Raw genomic sequence first — 16,934 nt, forward strand, 5'->3', positions numbered from 1 at the left:
TCCCTCTACTCAAATGTAAGTTCTAAGAGGGCAGCACTCTTGGTATGTTTACTAATATACTTACATTGCTTAGAATAATAGCTGGCACATAGTTGGTGATCAAAAAATATTTGTTGACTACACCAAAGAACCAGGAAACTTTTAGTCAGCTCTGGACCAGACTTGTTTGGTGATATGGACAATTTCCTTCCCTTCTGTTTCATCATATGTAAAACATCCGAGGGGATAAAACTGGATGTTTTTGATAAGGCTCTTCTCTGAAATTTCAGGATAAAGGCTATATGTCCACTGAAGAGAATAGGTTGAGATATTATGCTATTAAGGAATCATATTAAGATGCTTTTGCCTGGAACCCTAAAATTACCTAAACCCTGTCTTCCCAGTCTACACCTCCTTTCTGCAAAATCCCCATAGAAACACATGCTTTTAGGAAAGAAACCTCTTCATTCATTCATTCATTCATTCATTCATTCAGTGGATATGTATTGAAAACCTATAATGTGCTAGGTAATGTGCTAGGCTCCTGGCACACATCAAAGAGAAAACAAGGCAAAAATCCATAATCTTATAGTAAGGAGAAAAAAATGATAAATAGAAAAAAATAAATGTTATAGCATGTTATATGTTAGGTGCTGTGGGAAAAGAAAGAGCATGGTAAGGTTTACTAACCTAGTGTAGATAATAAACTGAGTGCAAGTCAGGGCGGGCCTCATTTAGAAGATAATAATTAAGCGAAGACTTGAAAGAGGTGTGAGGGCATAACAAGTGCAAGAGCCAGGCTGTAAGAGAGCCTGGCATGTTGAAAGGGCAGGAAGGAAGCCAGTGTGACTGGGACAAAATGAACAAGGGAGGGCATTGTAGGCGATAAGCCAGAGAAGAACAGAAGACAAGATCATATAAGACCCTATTAGCCATGGCAAGGACTTTGGATTTTAGTCTGTATAAGATGAAGAAGCATTAGGGGTACTTAGGTGGCTCAGTCGGTTAAGCGTCTGCCTTTGGCTCGGGTCATGATCCCAGGGTCCTGGGATTGAGTCCTGTGTTGAGGGGTCCTTGCTCAGTGGGGAGCCTGCTTCTTCCTCTCCCTCTGCCTGCTGCTCCACCTGCTTGTGCATGCATACGTACTCTCTGTCAAATAAATAAATAAATAAAATCTTTAAAAAAAGATGAAGAAGTGTTAGAAGGCTATTGTGTAGAGAATATACTATAAAGGCAAAGGGTGACAGCAGAGAGACCAGTTAGGGGGCCAGGGCAGTAATAAAACTTGAACTTTTTACTGTGGTAGAATAGAAACCAACTTTTGAACAGCAAATGGTAGGGTAACAAGGGAGCCAGGATGCTGCAAAACACAGTGAAATGAGAGCAGTAATGGAGGGGAGGGTGTGTGTGCGTGTGCAAACATGTATGCACACATACAGGGCTAAAAAAAGCTTCCTTTCTATCTGTATCTTTTACCTCCAAAGAAAGGGATTTCCTGGATTGCTGCTTACTTCCTGTCTCATTTTTGCATAAGAATCAAAGCAGGCCAAACCATGGAATGGAACTGAGTCCTTATGATCTGAATGTTACATTTTGATGGGTCTCTGACCTTTTCTGAAAAGCTCATTAAGACCATTTGCTGTACAATAGATCTCTAGGACTTGTTCGTCTTGCAAAACTGAAACTTAGTACCCTTTCACTAATACCTCCCTATTCTCTCCCCTCCAGCCCCCAGCAACCACCATTTTACTCTCTGCTTCTATGAGTTTGACTATTTTAGATCCCACATTTAAGGGAGGTCATATAGTATTTGTCTTTCTCTGTCTGGTTTATTTCACTTAGCATGGTATCCTCTAGATTCATCAATGTGGTTGAAAATGGCAGGATTTCTTTCTTTTGTTAAGGCTGAGTAATATTCCATTCTATGTATATACATTTTCTTATCCACCTATTGATGTATACTTAGATTGCTTCCATGTCTTGGCTATTGTGGATAATGCTACAAATGGGAGTGCAGATATCTCTTTGAAATCCTGATTTCAGTAACATTGGATGTCCCAAAAGTAGGATTGCTGGATCCTATGGTAGCTCTATTTTTAATTTTTTGAAGAAATTCCATACTGTTTTCTAGAGGTACTGCACCAATTTACATTCCTACCAACAGTGCACAGGGTTGCCTTTTCTCCATATCCTCATCAATACTTGTTATCTCTTGTCTTTTTGATAATAGCCTATCTAACAGGTATGAGGTAATATCTCATTGTGGTTTTCATTTGCATTTCCCTGATTATTAGTGATGTTGAGGACCTTGTCATATACCTGTGTGCATTTGTATGTTTTCTTTGGAGTAATGTCTATTCTGGTCCTTTTCTCAATTAACAATACTCTATGGTATACTTAAATTATCACAGGGGCATCTGAGTGGCTCAGTCATTAAGCAGGTGCCTTTTGGCTCAGGTCATGATCTGAGGGTCCTGGGATTGAGCCCCGTATCAGGTTCCCTGCTCAGTGGGAAGCCTGCTTCTTCCTCTCCCACTCCCCCTGCTGGTGTTCCCTCTCTTACTGTATCTCTCTCTGTCCAATAAATAAATAAAATCTCTAAAAAAAAGTATTCTTGTCACAGAAAACAATAACAATAATAATAATAAGAGGAGGAGGCAGAGGAAGAGGAGGAGGAGGGGAAAGAGGAGGAGGAGGATGGAAGGAAAGTTTTGGAGGGGATGGATTTGTTTGTGACATAGATTGTAGTGATGAAGATATTACCCTAAGTATAGTCAGGCTGCTTTCTGCTGCAGAAAAACTTGAAGGGGTCTTGAAAGTTGTAGCAAGGTAAAGAGAAGGAAGAAAGGAAGAAGGGAAGACAGTATGCCATGGGATGTCAGACAGCATTAGGATGTGTTTAAAAACCAATGAAAAGAGCACAGCATAATCTGGCTTATGAAGTACCCTGCCCTTACCAACATGTGCTTTCTTCTCTCTGCTCTGTGCCTAGATAGGATGGGCAAGAAGTATATGGGAAGGAAGACAGAGAAGTTATATAAATCAGTTCTGCTCTTAATCAGAAATCAGTGCCCTTTGCATCTTGCTTCGATAATCTATTTGTTGTGGTCTTATTTGCCATGTCCCCAGGACTGCTGGGTAGACATAAAGTAATTTCCCTTTGGCATTACTCATAAAAGTCAGTGTCTTGGAAACACTAATATAAGTGGAAAGAAGGAACACAATTTTCTTTATCAAACTCTCATGGAATCTTTTAAGTATCCAACACAAGGAACAGGTTTCTCAGTGAAATACATTTTTTGTCTGTCAAATTCTTTGAATTATGGAACCCCCTTTATGCCTTAAGATAAAAGGTGGATTGGTGGGATATTGCAGGCTGACTTGAGAATTAAGCTTTTGTCTAAGACACATGGAAACTTTAATAAATATTGAAGGGATTAGTTGGATCTGCAAGGACACTTGCCATCTTAGTTCCTCTTACTGTTTAGATGGGAGAACTAAAAATAAGAGATGGATAAGTATTTGTTGAAGAGCATGCACTTGGTTTCTGCGTTTTAGTCTAGAGTTCTTGCTAATACACACCTGAGCATGTTTCTTTTAATCAGCCTGCTTTGCACAATATCTAGTATTGCTCCTCTGATCATTTGTGAAATGTTACACATTCATCAGATTTAACAATTAACTAGGATTGGAGATGCTGGCCAGTTGGCCCCCTAGAACTCCAAGAGGATGGCATAGATTGAATCTAGTGTAACCAGGAAATATACTGATTAGCTAGAAATAAGTCCTCAGAGCTAGGCTCCAAAGAACTGTGAATTTCTGCTGTGTAGGTCCCATTTCTACATAGGAGGCTACTACCTGGGCCAAGGGAAGTTGAGGCTCAAAATTCTTTAAAGAAATCAGAAGGGAAATCTTAGAATAGATTTTTTAAGCAGACTAATGCAGGAAAATGAATACGTGGGCATGGCAAATCATACCTCATTCAGATTTTCATTGAGGAATCCATGCAGTCTCTCCTACATGTTGTTCCTATAAAGAAAGCATAAGCTCTTTAGACTTAACCTCTGAAGTTTTTTATGTCCTCCATTACCTTTGTATTTTATTTCCTGGCCAGGGGTGTGTGTGTGTGTGTGTGTGTGTGTGTGTGTGTGTGTGCCTGTGCATGCATGTATACACAAGCATGTATATGTGTTCTCCAAGAGTCATCTCCTTCAACAAAGCTATAGCAGTTGTAAGCAGCAGAGCCATCTTTTGTACCTGTTCATTATCAGGATAAAGATATTCATCTCTCCTTTCCAGTGTAGTCTTTAAATTGGTTAACTCACTTGATAGCCTGCTGAGAATTATTTAATAATTAAACTGCTATCAGGAGTGAATGAGTCAGGACTTGATGTTTTCAGTCTGCTTTGAGGAGGAGGGCTGGGTGAGGGAGCTCAGCTAAGGCAGATAATTATATTTGTTTTTCTAAAGGTGGTAGGGTGGGATTCAAAACTGATCTAAAAATCTGAATGTTGCTTTGAGAGTCCCTCTAGTTCATTTAATTCATCCCTTGGGTTCATAAAGACTTCAATCTCAGTATAAACAAAATCCCAGTATTCTTAGGGACACCCCATTGCTGGTCAATGGACACTCAACTGTGTGTTTACCACCATTCGTTTTAGCTTAATCTAATTTTCTGTTCTCCTTTCTTTTAGGTTAACAATTCATGCTGAGTGCCCCATGCATTTGGAAGATTTTCCTATGGATGTGCATGCTTGCCCACTGAAGTTTGGAAGTTGTATGTATTTTCTTTCTTTCTTTCTTTCTTTCTTTCTTTCTTTCTTTCTTTCTTTCTTTCTTCTTTCTTTCTTCTTCTCCTTCCTTCCTTCCTTCCTTCCTTCCTTCCTTCCTTCCTTTTTTTTATTATGATATGTTAGTCACCATACAGTACATCATTAGTTTTTGATGTAGTGTTCCATGATTCATTGTTTGCATATAACACCCAGTGCTTAATGCAATACGTGCCCTTCACCAGGCTGACCTTTCCCCCCATCCCCCTCCCCTCTAAAACCCTCAGTTTGTTTCCTGGAGTCCATAGTCTCTCGTGGTTCATTTCCTCCCTCTGTTTACCCCCCCCTTCATTTTCCCCTGCCTTCTCCTAATGATCTCCCTGCTATTCCTTATGTTCCACAAATGAGTAAAACTATATGATAATTGTCTTTCTCTGCTTGACTTATTTCACTTAGCATAACCTCCTCCAGTCCCATCTATGTTGCTGCAAATGTTGAGAACTCGTTCTTTCTGATGGCTGAGTAATATTCCATTGTATATATGGACCACATTTTCTTAATCCAGTCATCTGTTGAAGGGCGTCTCGGCTCCTTCCACGATTTAACTATTGTGGACAATGCTGCTATGAACATTGGGATGCATATGGCCCTTCTCTTCACTACGTCTGTATCTTTGGGGTAAATACCCAGTAGTGCAATGGCTGGATCACAGGGTAGCTCAATTTTTAACTTTTTAAGGGACCCCCACACTGTTTTCCAAAGTGGCTGTACCAACTTGCATTCCCACCAACAGTGTAAGAGGGATCCCCTTTCTCCACATCCTCCCCAACATTTGTTGTTTCACCTGGGTGGCTCAGTCTGTTAAGTGGCTGCCTTCAGCTCAGGTCATGATCCCAGGGTCCTGGGATTGAGCCCCCATTGGGCTCCCTGCTTCTCCCTCTCCCTCTGCCTGCTGCTCTGCCACTTATGCTCTCTATCTCTCTGTCAAATATTTTCTTACTTTCTGTTTACCTGATCTTCTTTCTAAAGAAACAGTATTTCCTATTGTGTCCCCTAGTAATTTCTAAAGCTTAAGCTTTGAATTCAGGGTGGTATGGAAGTGGGGAAGGGAGGTGGGGTTGAATAATACTAACTGGTCAGGAGGAGGAGACTTAGCTTTTAATTTTTCTTTCTAGATAGCAAACATTATTTCACTATTTCAGACTAATTTCTGTCATTAGATTGAAATAATAGCGTCTGTTTCCTAAGTTGTCCAGAGGACGTAGCAAGACAGAGCTAATATACTGTGAGAACACTGGATGTTATATTTAAGTGATAAATCACTATATTATAACACCTGAAACTAATGTTACACTGTATGTTAACTAACTAGAATTTAAATAAAAACTTGAGAATGAATGAATGAATAAAAAGACAGAGCTAATATAGAGTATAGTAGCAGCTTCCTAAAGACAAGATTCCCAAAAGAGAATGTGTTTTTATTTTTGAAATGCCTATTCTATTTGCATCTCATATAGTTCTATGTAATTCTCTACAGTAAATGGTAGAGACTCTGGAGATTTTCTCATTTTTACAGAGTGTCGCCTTTACCAGTAACTGTAAATCTCAATGAGAAATGAGTAGATACATAGCCCATTTTCAAATAAATTAGAAAAATCAAAATTGAATAGAATTTGAGTGAGTTTCTAACTCTAAGAATTTTAGAGTAAGTTTCATATAGGGAGTCATCTGAGCAATATATCAAGGTCTGTGTTGATTGTGTCTAAATTAAATTTAGCTCTATATTTTGAAGCAGAAAGTGCATTTGAAAAGATCTAAATAATTACATGTGACATATTTTTTTCAATCATTGTCAAATACTTATAGATTGTCTCTTATGAGCCAGGCTCTATTGTAGGAGCTTGTAATACATCCATGAATAAAACAAAGACTCTGTCTTTGTGGAGCTTATATTATAGAAGAGAAAATGATGGTGGAAGATAAAATAAACAACAGATTAGAAAGTAAAGTATAAAGTATGTGGTAAAGTGAAAATCACCATGGGAAGACATAAAAGTACTGCAGAATAAGGGGAATCAGTCTTGTCTAGGTGAAAGATAGGTGTTGCCATTGAAATTTAAAATAAGGAAATCAGCATAGGCCTCTTTGAAAAAGTGAAAATTGAGCAGAAATTTTAGGGAGGTAAAAGCGTTAATAATGCAGATATTAGAGGAAACTTGCTCCAGGTAGAGGGAACACCCACGGATAAGTCAGAAAAGTGTCTGGCTTCTCCAAGGAACATCAAAGTGTCCAGTATGGCTGGATACAACAAAGAGGAAAGCAGTAGAAAAGGATATGATCAAAGAAGAGGCCAGTTCATCTACAGTCTTGTAGGACATTAAAGGGCTTTGAATTTTACTGAGAGAAAATGGGAAGTGGTTGGAAAATTTGGAATGAAATGATTACATTTTCTGACTTATGTTTTAGAAGAATAATTATGGATACACTGTTAAAAATATGAATATGGGAAGAACAGAAGGAGGAAGTCCAGTTAAAAGGTTATTGTAATAGTTCAGATGAGAAATGATAATGGCTCAGATTACAGTGATAATGGCAAAAATAGTGAAAAAAAGTCTGTGTGTGAACAGTGCTCCCCTTATGAACAATTAGAAAACCCAGAACTGTAGAGGAAATGAGGATTGAAAGACAAAATTCTGGAGAAAGGGTAGAACCTCTCGTAGATGAATTTGTGACCTGCATTTTCTTCATTCTTTGTGGTATTTGACAATTCTGGCCATGGATTGCAGCTTAGAATTCAAGTTTGGCCCTAAGCATAGGGCTGCTGCTAGATGATAGGGGGAAAAAAAGAAATAGTTTTCATGGTCACACAGAGCAGAAGTGATAAAAATAGAGATCTAGAAGGTCTCAAACTCTTGGCTAATATCCCTCTCAATACAATTGTTAAATTTTGAATATGCACAAGTCAAAATGCTAAAAAAGAATATGAAAGCCTCTGAAAAGTAAAGCTGGCCTTCCTACAGTCTCCCAATGCTATAAAAAAGAAGGCATGACAGGCTATCAGTTTAAATCTCTAGAGAAGCTATGTCCTAGTTACAAGGGAACAGCAGAGACATACCAAGTTTAACCAAAACTAGAATTCAACTCAGTCCCTTACGAGATTAAGATAATAATTCTTCTACATTAACTGTTTAGCAAAGGAAAGAATGAAGCCCTTCTGGTGGAAATCAACATCATCTGAAAAAATCTACAGTTTGTTATGCAATGTCTGCAATTCAATAAAAAAAAAATCATTAAGCATACCAATAGACAGGACCATATGACCTAAAACCAGGATTTTAAAACAAAAAGAAATGGGATATGGAAATAGAGCTACAGGTGACCAAGGTATCAGAGTTTGTAGACAAGGGCTTTTAAAAACTATGTTCAAGAAAAAAGAGAAAAGATGAATAAAATAGATAAAAGAGATAAAAAAGGAATTTCAACAGAAAATTGGAAATCTATAAAGAAAACAAATTAGAAATTACTTATGGAAAAATGCATATCCAAAATTTAGAATTCAATGGATAGATTTTTTTTCCATTTTTTAAAATTCAAATTCAATTAATTAACATATAATGTATTATTGGTTTCACAACTAGAGGTCAGTGATTCATCAGTCTTAAAAAATACCCCGTGCTCATTACATCACGTGCCCTCCTTAATGTATATCATGTAGTAACCCCCATCCCCCCCACCTCCCTTTCCTCCAGCAACCCTGTTTGTTTCCTGTAATTAAGAGTCTCTTATGGTTTGTCTCCCTCTCTGATTTCGTCTTGGTTTATTCTTTCCTCTCTTCCCCTATGATCCCCTGTTTTGTTTCTTAAATTCCACCTGAGTGAGATCAAATGATAATCGTCTTTCTCTGATTGACTTATTTCACCTAGCATAATACCCTCTAGTTCTATCCACGTCATTGCAAATGGCAAGATTTCATTCTTTGGATGGCTGAGTAATATTCCTGAGTGTGTGTGTGTGTGTGTGTGTGTGTGTGTGTACATACAACTTCTTCTTTATCCATTCATCTGTCGACAGACATCTGAGCTCTTTCCATATTTTGGCTATAGTGGACATTGCTGCTATAAACATGTACTCCTTCAAATCACTATGTTTGTATCCATTGGATAAATACCTAGTAGTAAAATTGCTGGGTCATAGGGTAGCTCTATTTTTAACTTCTTGAGGAACCTCCATACTGTTTTCCAGAGTGGCTACACCAGTTTGCATTCCCACCAACAGTGTAAGAGGGTTTCCCTTTCTCTGCATCCTCACCAACATCTGTCCTTTCTTGACTTCTTAATTTTAGCCATTTTGACTGTTGTAAGGTGGTATCTCATTGTGGTTTTGATTTGTATTTCCCTGATGCCAAGGGATGTTGAGCATTTTTGTTCATGTGTCTGTTGCCCATTTGTATGTCTGCTTTGGAGAAATGTCTATTCATGTTTTCTACTGATTTCTTGATTGGATTATTTGTTCTTTGGGTGTTGAGTTTGATAAGTTTTTTAAGATTTTGGATATTAGCCCTTTATCTGATATGTCATTTGCAAATATCTTCTCCCATTCTGTCAGTTGTCTTTTGGTTTTGTTGGCTGCTTCCTTTGCTGTGTAAAAGCTTTTTATCTTTATGAAGTCCCAATAGTTCACTTTTCCTTTGTTTCCCTTGCCTTTGGAGACGTGTCTAACAGGAAGCTGCTGCAGCTGAGGTCATAGATGTTACTGCCTATGTTCTCCTATAGGATTTTAATGGATTCCTGCCTCACTTTTAAGTCTTTCATCCATTTTGAGTCTATTTTTGTGTATGGTATAAGGAAATGGTCCAGGTTCATTCTTCTGCATGTGGCTGTCCAATTTTCCCAACACCATTTACTGAGGGGACTGTCCTTTTTCCATTGGATATTCTTCCCTGCTTTATCGAAGATTAGTTGACAAAGAGTTGAGGGTCCATTTCTGGGTTCTCTATTCTGTTCCATTGATCTATGTGTCTGTTTTTGTGCCAGTACCATACTGTCTTGATGATCACAGCTTTGTGATAGAGCTTGAACTCTGGAGTTATGATGCCTCCAGCTTTAGTTTTCTTGTTCAACATTCCTTTGGCTATTCAGGGTCTTTTTTCATACAAATTTTAGGATTATTTGTTCCAGCTCTGTGAAAAATCCTGATGGTATTTTGATAGTGATTGCATTGAATTTGTAGATTGCTCTAGGTAGCATAGAAATTTTAACAATATTTGTTCCTCCAACCCATGAGCATGGAACGTTTTTCCATTTCTTTGTGTCTTCCTCAATTTCTTTCATAAGTGTTCCATAGTTTTCTGAGTACAGATCCTTTGCCTCTTTGGTTAGGTTTATTCCTAGGTATCTTACAGTTTTTAGTGCAATTGTAAATGGAATCGATTCTTTACTTTCTCTTTCTTCAGTCACATTGTTAGTGTATAGAAATGCAACTGATTTCTGTGGATTGATTTTGTATCCTGCCATGTTAATGAATTTCTGTATGAGTTCTAGCAATTTTGGGGTGGAGTCTTTGGGGTTTTCCACATAAAGTATCATGTCATCTGTGAAGAGGGAGAGTTTGACTCCTTCTTGGTCAATTTGAATGCCTTTTATTTTTTTGTTGTCTGATTGCTAAGGCTAGGACTTCTAGCACAATGTTGAACAGTAATGGTGATAGGGGACATCCCTGCTGTGTTCCTGACCTTAGGAGAAAACCTCTCAGTTTTTCCGCATTGAGAATGATATTCGCTGTGGGCTTTTCCTATATGGCTTTTATGATATTGAGGTATGTTCCCTCTATCCCTTCACTGTGACGAGTTTTAATCAAGAAAGGATGCTGTACTTTGTCAAATGTTTTTTTTTTAGCATCTATTGAGAGGACATATGGTTCTTATCCTTTCTTTTATTTATGTAGTGTATTACATTTTTAAAAAAGATTTTTATTTATTTATTTGACAGAGAGAGACAGCCAGGGAGAGAGAGAACACAAGCAGGGGGAGTGGGAGAGGAAGAAGCAGGCTCCCAGCAGATGAGCCTGAAGTGGGGCTCAATCCCAGAATGCCAGGATCACGCCCTGAGCCGAAGGCAGACGCTTAAAGACTGAGCCACCCAGGTGCCCCTATGTAGTGTATTACATTGATTGATTTGTGGATGTTGAACCATGCTTGCAGCCCAGGAATAAATCCCGCTTGCTCATGGGGAATAATCGTTTTAATGTACTGTTGGATCCTATTGGCTAGTATTTTGGTGAGAATTTTGGCATCCATGTTCATCAGGGATATTGGTCTGTAACTCCCCTTTTTGGTGAGGTCTTTTTCTGGTTTTGGGATCAAGGTGATGCTGGCCTCATGGAAAGAGTTGGGAATTTTCCCTTCTATTTCTATTTTTTGAAACAACTTCAGAAGAAAAGGTATTAATTCTTTTTTAAATGTTGGTAGAATTCTGTATGGTGTGAGAGAGTGGTCAAGTTTCATTCTTTTGCATGTAGCTGTCCAGTTTTTCCAGCACCATTTATTTAAGAGACAGTCTATTTTCCACTGGATGTTTTTTCCTGCTTTGTCAAAGATTAGTTGACCATACAGTCGAGGGTCCATTTCTGGAGTCTATATTCTGTTCCATTGTGTCTGTTTTTGTGCCAGTACCATGCTGTCTTTGTGATCACAGCTTTGTAGTATAGCTTGAAATCAGGCAACGTGATGCCCCCAGCTTTGTTTTTCTTTTTCAACATTTGCTTGGTGATTTGGGGTCTTTTCTGGTTCCACACAGATTTTAACATTGTTTGTTCCAGCACTTTGAAAAATGTCATTGGTATTTGATCGGGATGGCATTGAAAATGTGGATTGTTCTAGATAGCATAGACATTTTAACTATGTTTATTCTTCTGATCCATGAGCATGGAATGTTTTTCCATCTTTTTGTGTCTTCTTCAATGTCTTTCATCAGTGTTCTGTAGTTTCTAGAGTATAGATCCTTTACCTCTCTGGTTAAGTTTATTCCAAGATATCTCATGGTTTTTGGTGCTATTGTAAATGGAATTGATTCCCTAATTTCTCTTTCTTCAGTCTCATTGTTAGTGTATAGAAATGCAACTGATTTCTCTGCATTGATTTTGTATCCTGCCACATTACTGAATTGTTGTATGAGTTCTAGTAATTTGGGAGTGGAGTCTTTTGGGTTTTCCATATAAAGTATCATGTCATCTGCGAAGAGAGAGAGTTTGACTTCCTCTTTGCCAATTTGAATACCTTTTATTCTTTTTTGTTGTCTGATTGCTGTTGCTAGGAGTTCTAGTACTATGTTGAACAATAATGGTGAGAGTGGGCATCCTTATAGTGTTCCTGATCTTAAGGGAAAGGCTTTCAGCTTTTCCCCATTGAGAATGATATTGGCTGTAGGCTTTTCATAGATGGTTTTTATGAAATTGAGGAATGTGCCCTCTATCCCTACACTCTGAAGGATTTTAATCAGGAAAGGATGCTGTATTTTGTCAAATGCTTTTTCTGTATCAATTGAGAGGATCATATGGTTCTTGTCTTTTCTCTTATTAATGTGTTCTATCACACTGATTGATTTGAGAATGTTGAACCACCCTTGCATCCCAGGCATAAAACCTACTTGGTCATGGTGAATAATGCTTTTAATGTACTGTTTGATCCTATTAGCTAGGATCATTTTGAGTATTTTGGCATCCATGTTCATCAGGGATATTGGTCTGTAACTCTCCTTTTTGGTGAGGTCTTTGTCTGGTTATGGGATCAAGGTAATGCTGGCCTCATAGAATGAGTTTGGAAGTTTTCCTTCCATTTCTATTTTTTGAAACAACTTCAGAAGAAAATGTATTAATTCTTTTTTAAATGTTGGTAGAATTCTGCTGGGATGCCATCTAGCCCTGGACTCTTGTTTTTTGGGAGATTTTTGATTAGTGATTCAATTTCCTTGCTGGTTATGGGTCTGTTCACATTTTCTAGTTCTTCCTGTTTCAGTTTTGGTAATTTATAAGTTTCCAGGAATGCATCCATTTCTTCCAGATTGCCTAATTTGTTGGCATACAGATGCTCATAATATGTTCTTATAATTGTAATTTTTTTGGTGTTGGTTGTGATCTCTCCTCTTTCACTCATGATTTTATTTGTTTACGTCCTCTCTCTTTTCTTTTTGAATACTATGGTTAGGTGTTTATCAATCTCTCTAATTCTTTCAAAAAACCAGCTTCTAGTTTCATTGATCTGTTCTACTGTTCTTTTGGTTTCTATTTCATTGATTTGCACTCTAATCTTTATTATTTCTTTTCTCCTGCTGGCTTAGATTTTATTTGCTGTTCTTTCTCTAGCTCCTTTAGGTTTATGGTTAGGTTGTGTATTTAAGACCCTTCTTGTTTCTTGAGAAAGGCTTGTATTGCTATATACTTCCCTTTTAGGACCACCTTTGCTATGTACCAAAGGTTTTGAACAGTTGTGTTTTCATTTTCATTTGTTTTTATGAATTTTTTTAGATTCTTTTTTTTTTTAATTTCCTGGTTGACCCATTCATTCTTTAGTAGGATGCTTTTTAGCCTCCATGTATTTGAGTTCTTTTCAAATTTCCTCTTGTGAGTGAGTTCCTGTTTCAAAGTATTGTGATCTGAAAATAGTTAGGGAACGACCCCAGTGGTTTGGTACCAGTTGAGACCTGATTTGTAACCCAATATGTGATCTATTTTGGAGAATGTTCCATGTGTACTTGAGAAGAATGCATTCTTTTGCTTTAGGGTGGAGTGTTCTGAATATATCTGTGAAGTCCATGTGGTCCAGTGTGTCATTCAAAACCTTGTTTCCTTATTGATCTGCTTAGATGATCTGTCTATTGCAGTGAGTGGGGTGTTAAAGTCCCGTACTATTATTGTATTATTATCGATATGTTTCTTTAATTTTGTTATTAATTGGCCTATATAATTGGCTGCTCCCATGGTAGGGGCATAAATATTTACAATTGTTAGATCTTCTTGTTGGATAGACCTTTTAATTATGATATAGTGTCCTTCCTCCTTTCTTATTACAGTCTTTGGTTTAAAATCTAATTTATCAGCTCTAAGGATTGCCACCCCAGCTTTCTTTTAATGTTCATTAGCATGATAAATTGTTTTCCACCCCCTCACCTTAAATCTGATGGTGTCTTTGGGTCTAAAATGAGTCTCTTGCAGACAGCATATCTATTGGCTTTGCTTTTTTATCCAATCTGATACCCCGTGTCTTTTGATTGGGGCATTTAGCCCATTTACAATCAGAGTAACTAATCAAATATATGAATTTAGTGCCATTGTATTACCTGTAAAGTCCCTGTTTCTATATATTGTTTCTCCCTTTCTGGTCTATATTACTTTTGGGCTCTCTCTTTGCTTAGAGGATCCTTTTTAATATTTCTTGTAGGGCTGGTTTGTGATCACAAGTTCTTTTGTTTCTGTTTGTCCTAGAAGCTTTTTATCACTCCTGTATTTTGATTGACATCCTAGCTGGATAAAGTATTCTTGGCAGCATATTTTTCCTCATTTAGCTCCCTGAATATATCGTGCCAGTCCTTTCTGGCCTGCCAGGTCTCTGTGGATAGGTCTGCTGTCAATCTAATATTTCTACCCTTGTAGGTCACAGACCTCTTGTCCCGAGCTGGGGTCAGGATCTTCTCCTTGTCTCCGAGATTTGCAAATTTCACCATCAAATGTTGGAGTATTGACCTATTTTTATTGATTTTTGAGGGGCATTCTCTGTGCCTCCTGGACTTGGATGCCTGCTTTCTTCCCTAGATTAGAGAAATTCTCAGCTATAATTTGCTCCAGTATACCTTGTGTCCCCCCTTTCGTCTTCTGTCATCCAAGTATTATAATATTGTTTTGCTTTATGGTGTCACTTATCTCTCAAATTCTCCCCTTGTGATCCAGTAGTTGGTTCTCTCTTTTACTCAGCTTCTTTAGTCTCCATCATTTTGTCGTCTATATCACTAATTCTCTCTTCTTCCTCATTTATCCTAGGAGTTAGAGCCTCCATTTTTTATTGCATCTCATTAATAGCCTTTTTGATTTTGACTTGGTTAGATTTTAGTTCTTTTATTTCTCCAGAAAGGAATTCTCTATGCTTTTTTCAGGTCTAGCTAGTATCTTTAAATTGTTTTTCTGAGCTCTAGTTCCAACATCTTACTTATGTCCATACTGATTAGGTCCCTGGCAGTCAGTATTGCCTCTTCTCTGTTTTGTGGTGAGTTTTTCCATCTTGTCATTTTGTCCAGAGAAGAATAGATGAATGAGAGAATAAAATACTAAAATGGCAACGATGACCCCAGAGAAATATACACTAAACAAATCAGAAGATACTGGAAATAAAAAAAAATTTTTTTAAGGAAAAAAAAGAGAATATAAGCACACAGCTGAAGAGCATAGAGCAAAACACTGAATCCTGTGTGTATTTTGGTCTGTTTGTTAGAAAACTAGATCACAAAATTGTGAAGAAAGAAAAACATATATGTACAAAAATAAAATCAAATACAATGAAAGGATAGAATGTAACTGTAAAAATGAAAATTAAAAGATAAGAAAAAGCAAAAGAGAAAAAATAACTACAACAACAGCAAAAAAGTAAAGGATATAAACAGGGAGGTGAAGAGAACAGAGTGATACACTGTATCCTGATTGTATTTTGTTCAGCTTGTTAGAAGAAACTATATCTCAAAATTGTAAAGAAAGAAAAACTTACATATGTACAAAGATAAAATTAAATACATTGAAAGGATAGAATGTGTAACTGTAAAGATAAAAATTAAAAAAAAAACTTTAACAAAAAGAAGAGGGCTTCAGAGGGGAGGGGGATGGGGGAATGGGATAGGCTGGTGATGGACAGTAAGGAGGACACGTATTGCAAGGTGCACTGGGTGTTATACACAACTAATGAATCATGGAACTTTACATCAAAAACCAGGGATGTACTGTATGGTGACTAACATAATATAATAAAAAAATATTATTATAAAAAAATAAAAAAATAAATATTTTTATTGAGGTATAACTGAAAAAAAAAAGAAAGATAAAAGAGAATATGATCAGACAGGTGAATAGAACAGAGCCATACACTAGATTTTGGATGTATTTTGGTCTGTTAGAAAAAACTGTGTCCCAAAATTGTAAAGAAAGAAAAAAATGTATATATATATATACAAAAACAAAATTAAATACAACAGAGTAGAATATAACTGTAAAAATGAAAATTAAAAAAGATTTTAAAAAGGAATTGATAAAATAAGAAATTGGTTACAAAAGGAAAGAGAAAATAATTAAGAAAAAAATAAAATTGAAAGGCTTAAGAATCATTGGAAAAAAGCCATGAATTCTATGTGCTGTATTCCCCTAGGGCTGGAGTTCAGCAGTTCTCATTGATTGGTAAACTTGATCTTGGCTGGATGTTCTTGATGATCTTCTGTGGGTGGGGCCTGTTGCTTTGATTCTCAAGTGTATTTGTCCCAGCCAGGGGCACCCTTGCCAGGGGCCACCCTTGCCAGGAGTCAGGCTAAGTAATCTTCTCTGGTTTGCTCTATGTGTCTTTTGTTCCCTGAAGGCTTTCCTCACTGCTTTAGAGGATGAGAATCAGAATGGCAGCCTCCCAATCTCCAGCCCCGGAGCTGGCTTCCCAGCTCTGATGCCTTGGAACTCTGCCACACTCAGGCACCCCCAGTCTTCCTGTGACCCCAAGGTCCTGAGACCACACTGTCCCACCTAGGGTTCCACCCCCGCTTAGCCACCTGAGTGATGTCCCTCACTGGAGCAGACTTCTGAAAGTTCTGATTTTGTGCTCCATTGCTATATCACTTTCTGGTAGCTGGCTGATGGAGGCTCCCACCCCCAGTGGTTTATCTTCCCTTATATCACCTTGGATTCACTTCTCCACACCTCCTACCTTGCAGAAGGTGGTCGCTTTTCTATTTGTAGAGTTGCAGCTATTCTTTTCTTAGATCTCTGGTCAAGTTTGCAGGTATTCAGAATGATTTGATAGCTATCTGGCTGAATTCCTGGGACTAGATGAAACTAAGGTCTCCTACTCCTCCACCATCTTGGATTCCTGCCAATGGATAGATTTAACACACAGAATATGGCATTAGAGAACTTAAAAAATGGGTAAACAGAAAATAGCAAAACTAAAGC

At 37.6% G+C, this 16,934-nt stretch overlaps 1 protein-coding gene across 1 annotated transcript in view; it reads left to right on the forward strand.

Annotated features, from left to right (window-relative positions):
- Positions 1-16,934, forward strand: part of GABRA3 (gamma-aminobutyric acid type A receptor subunit alpha3) — a 370,374-nt gene that overhangs the window by 273,211 nt on the left and 80,229 nt on the right. Inside the window, exon 6 of the mRNA XM_048213585.2 lies at positions 4,674-4,756. Coding sequence (XP_048069542.1) covers positions 4,674-4,756 — 83 coding nt within the window. The remainder of the gene's footprint in view (positions 1-4,673; positions 4,757-16,934) is intronic.

This window comes from Ursus arctos, chromosome X, assembly GCF_023065955.2.
Source record: "Ursus arctos isolate Adak ecotype North America chromosome X, UrsArc2.0, whole genome shotgun sequence".
Lineage (NCBI taxonomy): Eukaryota > Metazoa > Chordata > Mammalia > Carnivora > Ursidae > Ursus > Ursus arctos.